The sequence below is a fragment of the Rosa rugosa genome, chromosome 3 (assembly GCF_958449725.1).
Source record: "Rosa rugosa chromosome 3, drRosRugo1.1, whole genome shotgun sequence".
Taxonomy (NCBI): Eukaryota; Viridiplantae; Streptophyta; class Magnoliopsida; order Rosales; family Rosaceae; genus Rosa; species Rosa rugosa.
The window spans coordinates 10820782-10827050 of record NC_084822.1 but is presented as its reverse complement, the minus strand read 5'-3'; the positions used below and the strand labels follow the sequence as shown (position 1 = coordinate 10827050).

General features: G+C 39.0%; 1 protein-coding gene and 1 non-coding gene across 3 annotated transcripts; one reads left to right on the top strand and one right to left on the bottom strand.

Annotated features, from left to right (window-relative positions):
* The first annotated feature begins 957 nt into the window (after positions 1 to 957).
* On the top strand, positions 958 to 4354 carry LOC133740081 (B3 domain-containing protein Os01g0234100-like). 2 transcript variants are annotated; one of them, XM_062167939.1, is made up of 7 exons: positions 958 to 1123; positions 1232 to 1327; positions 2150 to 2181; positions 2275 to 2449; positions 2538 to 2744; positions 3215 to 3305; positions 3404 to 4354. In XM_062167939.1, the coding sequence occupies exons 1-7, from the start codon at positions 1088 to 1090 to the stop codon at positions 4123 to 4125; spliced, it is 1359 nt and encodes a 452-aa protein (XP_062023923.1). In that variant the 5' UTR covers positions 958 to 1087; the 3' UTR covers positions 4126 to 4354. The 2 variants fall into 2 exon arrangements, with proteins under 2 accessions (XP_062023923.1, XP_062023922.1); XM_062167938.1 differs by having other exon boundaries at positions 1229 to 1327.
* A 71-nt stretch (positions 4355 to 4425) lies between these two features.
* TRNAT-UGU (transfer RNA threonine (anticodon UGU)) lies at positions 4426 to 4497 on the bottom strand. Its single transcript has one exon. It is a non-coding gene; the product is annotated as a tRNA-Thr (tRNA).
* Between the last annotated feature and the right edge of the window lie 1772 nt (positions 4498 to 6269).

Sequence of the window (6269 nt, the reverse complement as noted above, 5' to 3'; positions counted from 1 at the left end):
TCAATCACTTAAGTCACTTTGCTAAATTTTTGTTAAAATCTCTGTTGAGTATGCGATATTTTCATAAATATGCATTTTTTAGAGGGTACTTCTATCAAAATCTCACTTTAGTCACTTCTCCCGATCATTCCAATTCAAACTTATTAATTTTCCACGATTGATTGGACGCAAATATCCTTGATATTGTGGCAATTTTCTTTTAACGGAAAAATTAATAAAATGACTAAAATGAATAATAGAGTTAAAGTTGAGTTACCCAAGTGATATATTTAAAAAGTGAGTGACCAAAGTGTTGAACAAGTAAAAATTGAGTGATCATTTGTGATATTCTCCTTTATTATTATAACAAATATCCTTATTATAGGGTTGCGTGTATGGATGAGCGATCCCACATTTATAAGGAGATCTACAATACATAAATAGACAGAGTAATAGCATGATTTTAACTACATTAATTAGCCAGCCAATTGTATGAGAAGCCTCCACCATTAGATGTCCCTCATCATCTCTCTAGAACTCCTAGCTCTTGACTCATGTAACCTCTTTACCTGTATTGGAGTGGATGTAGCATAGCCTCACATGGATACTTTGAGCCAAGTCAACCCGTCTCTATGTCTTTTTGTGTGATTGTGAGTTCCTTGTGAATCCTCCGAAAACGGGTATTCTAATTAACCCGAAAACATTTTAAGGTTATTAATTAACCTCCGAAGATTTCTTTACTTAATTAATACTGATTTATTGAATGTGGTCAAATTAAATTTCAATCTTCTTCAATTCTAAGTGCAGACTATTTTTAAACATTGTACGCGGTTCATTCACGTAATTAACCACGGTAGTAATTCAAATACCAAAAGCTGTAATGTCCAGAGAGCCCCTGTTAGTTTTGGAAACGCGCTCCATTTATATGCAAAACTTGTAGGCCTCGAGTGAGTGTCTGACAGAAATACAAAATTTGAATTGAACGGTCTTTTCATCTTTCCCCCCTCTTATTACGCCACTCTACTGTTCCGAGTTCCGACTCTTTCAGTGTTCTCTCTTCCCCATTAAACAGAGCCAGACTTTGAGAGAGAGAGAGAGAGAGAGAACCATGGCGATTGTTCAAGAACAGAAACAGAGCTCCAAAGTAAACCCTCCCTCTCTCTGTCCCTTTCTGTGTGTTTCTTCATGTAATTCTATGGCTTTGGTTTTTGTTAACACTTAACAGAGTAATAAGTGACTGTTCAATTAGCAGGTGTTGCAGATTAAGAGGGGAAGATCACCAAACAAGGAAGAAAAGCTGTTGAAGAGAAAATCTTCATGTCTCGAACAGACAACCAAGAACATTAATGTCAGAAACACCATTTATGCTAAGCCCTTCTAATCTTTTCTTTCTTTCTTTCTTTCTTCACTCATGCTTTTGGTCTGCTTGTTTATTTGTTCGTTGGATGGTCATCAAAGAGTTTGAGTCCGGTAAATGTCCACATGTGCCTGCTTTGGAAAATGTTATGTGCAATAGACTTGATGCAGACAACAAGTCTTCATTTTTATGTTCATTGTCTGCAATTTGGACGTTTTGAAAAACAAAAGCAATCTGCTTCTCAAAATTGATGCCACATGATGGTCTACCCAGAACTTACAGAGATATGTGTTTGTATCTGTTTCCCTGGCCTATGTTTTCTGTTCAAGAATATGCTAGAAATCCTGAAAATTATGCCATCACCATCTGTAGAACTGGTCGAAAATATAGTCTTGCACATAAATGCCTTAGTTCGATTTATTTAGCTTCATATGCATTGTTGACGCATTTCTTTAACACCCTAAGGTTTTTCGGTTCTAGTACTTATTATACATGTTGTGTTAGCTCTAGTCCTAAGAAGCCCTGGTTAGCTAGCTTGAAACTGTAAGGGGAATATGCAATACACAATTACATAGGTAGCCTTTCCCAGTTTATGGAGTTAAGTTCTACCCCACTGTGTATAGTACCTATCTTTGGGACCCTTCAAGGGGGCTACACCTGCACTTATAGTACCTACATGGTTTTGCCATGGCTGTAACTGAGAATGTTAATTTGTTGCCTAGAATCTAAGCTTTTGGGCTTGTAGTGGTTGAGTAACAAGTCCATACACACCTCTCTTCCTTTGACTGAACAGTATGCAACTTTTGAATACAGATGGTCAATGCTAAATCCATCAAGTCTGAAAGGTCAGTGACTATTGTTAAATTACTTTTTAATTTGTTTTTCCTAATTCAATAATGATTGCTACAAAGTGAAATGAAACCCCAATATTTTACCAGTAGTCTTAAACCAAAGAGATTAAAGAGAGCAACAGAAGAAAGCGTATATGACACTTCCCAAGCTCAGCTCTCTGTTCTGGAAAGAGCAAAAGAGATTGAAGCAAGTTTAGCACCAGGGTTTCCTACACTGATCAAAGTTATGCTACCGTCACATGTTACGGGAGGATTCTGGCTTGTAAATCTCACTCACTCTCTTCACAATTGTGTAATAAGATTATATGAAGGTATAGATAAGTAGGATGATATCTTTATATGCTGTGCAGGGTCTTCCTAAGAAATTCTGTTGTGTGCATTTGCCAAAACATGACACGATGATTGCTTTGGAAGATGAAAGTGGGGAAGAATACCAAACCAAATATCTTGCGGACAAGGTTGGACTAAGTGGTGGATGGAGAGGCTTTTCGATTGCTCACAAGTTAGTGGAGGGAGATGTGGTAGTTTTCCATCGTGTCACTCCTTCAAAGTTCAAGGTAACTGATGTAACCTTCTTGAAATGAGTGTGAATCCTTAGTTTAATAAAGGAGAGGTTTTCTGGTTTAAAGTGTTTAAATCAGAGATGAATATCAATGCCTTAAATTATTGTTCATTGCTTTACAAATCAGACAGTGTAAAGTATATATGAGGATAGATGTTGGGAAGGCCATCAAGATTTGGATCATGATGTGATATAATAACCAGTTATTTAAAAAAGAAGGACATGATTAATTAAATTCCTTGTGCATTTGTATAGGTAATCATATTCATATGTCTTATATATAGATGGCATTGCTCGTGTGTGATTTGTAGAGAAAGGATAATGCTAACTCACTCCTTTGAAGAATTGTTAATTATTCTTTTAATGGAGCCTCTAAAATGGGCTGTTACGCATAGACTATACATTGTTATAACTGCTTTTTAGATACTACTCACAAACAGCTCAATTCTGCTGCCTACTTTTTAGGTGTATATTGTTCGATCAAAGGGTTCAGATGAATCGGATTGCTCTCTTGGCCTTATGAACCTAGGTGTTTGCATTAAAGAAATGGATACTGGTAGGTTGCTTCAAAATTTGAAAAGTTATTTTTGTCATTTTTTGATAATCATAATTGTTACTGTCTTTGATCCTCCTACATCATTTCAATGATTGCAGGGGACATTACTACTTGTGAAGGGGCAGAATATGAGGATATTAGACCTATTTCGGTGGAAAATCCTCAAAACTATAACACCATAGCCTGCAATACTAAATCCAGTCCGATTGCTGATCTGTCTGAAAATGATACTGGAGGTCTTGGTTCTGAAGTGTTTGATGGAATTGGACTCGCAGAGTCTGTGATTCCTTTCAAAGAAGTGAGCTCCTTGGAGAACTTCAACATCATCGTCGATGGTTTCATCATAAATTCCGAGTTTCCCAAACCAGTTTTGGCTAAGTACTATGACCTTTGCTGCAGTCAAAACGCATACCTTCATGAACGTCTTCTGGATGGTCTTAATTGGCAACTCATAACCGGGGCAATTTCTGAAATAACAACCATCGCAGAAGGCATAAGGACCTGCAAGGCTTCCACATTAGAATGTAATTTTCCAACTTGGAATAAGACTCTACAGGCCTTTGAGGTGTTTGGCATGAATGTTGGTTTCCTGCGTACCCGGCTAGACAAGCTTGCAAGTCTCGCTTCAGAGTCAAAAAGAGGTAAAGAGGCAAGACATGAAAGGGAACAAGCAGAAGTAGAGATGAGAACCTTGGAGGCAAAGCTGTTGGAAGTGAAAAGGACCATAAGCAGGCTGTTGGAAGTAGAGACTGAGACTCAAAATGTGAGTTCAGAAAAGCTTGAGGATATGCTCCAACAAGTGGCTAAGGCCCCTTGGTGATGGCAAAATCCACAACCAGAAATGTGCTACTTGATCATGAAGTTTTTTTGTGTCATATTAGTACTCAGCTCATCAACTGACAAGTCTTTTAGTATAGGAGATCTCTTAGAGCTGAGCTGATCTTTTGGGGTAGCTTAACTATGGAACTATGGTTGTCTTCTTGTTAACAATAGTATGTCCTTCTGCACAAAATCCAAAACAGTGAAAGAAAAAAAAATCAATGCATGTATGGTTGTCTTCTTGTTAACAATAGAATGTCCTTCTGCACAAAATCCAAAACAGTGAAAGGAAAAAAAGCAATGCCCCCATGCAGGATCGAACTACAGACCTTCAGTTTACAAGACTGACGCTCTACCACTGAGCTATAGGGGCAGGAATGTTAATTTTATCAATGATTTATTTTTTTTGTTAATTACTCCACTCGTTTTGACGTAAGGGAAGTCGGGTTCCTTATGCTCCACTAATCCTATTTCCCATTGGCCATTGCACCTCGTATTGCTTGATTCGATCTCCTTCGTTTTTACCCTTGCAACCAAACTTCAGATGTGGATGATATAATGACACTGTGCAATTGTTTTTTTTTTTTTTCTATAAATAGGATGATCAAGGCTGGATGAATGTACTGAACTGGAATGAAATTATCAATTAGTTCCTATTATCTTTTGACTTTATCAAAGAGAGTAAATCGTTCATTCCTGGAATAAACTTACATAATCAACGAGTCTAGAGTGGGCTTGTTAAACCTTGCCACACACACCGATGATGGAAAGAGTACCATACTCCATTTCTAAATTCAAAAAACTACATAATTACTAAACGCGCTAACCCTAACCTATTCTTTGTTGCTGTTGTTGGTTGTTCTCGTCCGGCAGTGCCGCCACGTTGGCTCTGGCTCTTAGCCTCGCCGGCGTGCGTCGAGTGCGACCGGACGAGATGTTGGTGTAAGTAGGAATGGGCAAACGGGGGCAGGGGCGGGGACGGGGTACCCGCGGGTTTTCCCCGCATTTGTCAAGCGGGGGCGGGGTTTCCCATTACCCATGCGGGTTCCCCAATTTTTTTTTTTTTTTTTTTTTTCAACCAGGGCATTTTTATAATTTTTCTTATTCTAAAAAAAAAACAAAAAACCTATACACGGGTGTTTTTCTTTCCCACCTTCAAGTCTTCGAGTCTTGAACGAGACGAGTCGCCATGGCTGGAGGTGTTGTGCAGCCAAAAGGCGATCCGTGAGGATCGACCGTTGTAATGACCGAGATTTTTGGTATTAATTCTTGTTTGGCGTAAATTTAATAAAGTCTTAGTTGTTACGAAATGTAGTTTCGATATATTGGCGTAAATGGGTTTTGATTCGTGAGGATCAGGCCGTCCGATCGACTTGTACCTTTTGATATATTGATCGTAGAAGTGTTCCGATGACTGTGTGGTCTCGGATGAGGATCCGACCGTTGGATCATAGTATAATTTTGTGAGGAATATTCTAAAGACGATCCGGGACGATCCAACCGTTGGATCTTCGTATAATTTCAAGAGGATGATCCTATGGGCGATGCATGAGGATCCGAACGTTGGATCATGGTATAAATTGGTAAAGATGATCCTCTAGGCGATCCGTGAGGATTCGGCCGTTGGATCGTCGTATAATTTTGTGAGGATGATTCTAAAGGCGATCCGGGAAGATCCAACCGTTGGATCTTCGTATAATTTTGAGAGGATGATCCTAAGGGCGATCCGTGAGGATTCAACCGTTGGATCATGGTATAAATTGGTAAAGATGATTCTCTAGGCGATCCGTAAGGATTCGACGGTTGGATCATCGTATAATTGTGATTTGTGAATTGTATGCTGAGTTGAGATCGTATGTGATTTGGTGCTTGACAGAATTGCATTGACCAATCATTTTGTGATTTTGTGATCGTATGCTATTTTGAAATTTTCTATTTTCTAAAAAGATAGAAAAGAGAAAAACAAAAAAGTTTATATAGAGAAAATGGCAAATGCAGGGGCGGGGGCGCGGGGGTGGGGGAACCCCGTGATACTATCCACCGTGTAAGTGATCACTCTAGTGACTGGATAATGGGGCTGAGAGGGATTCTTTTGTCTTGCTTGCAGTCGACGGCGGTGTTTGCACAGGTAGGGGCTTTGCATCA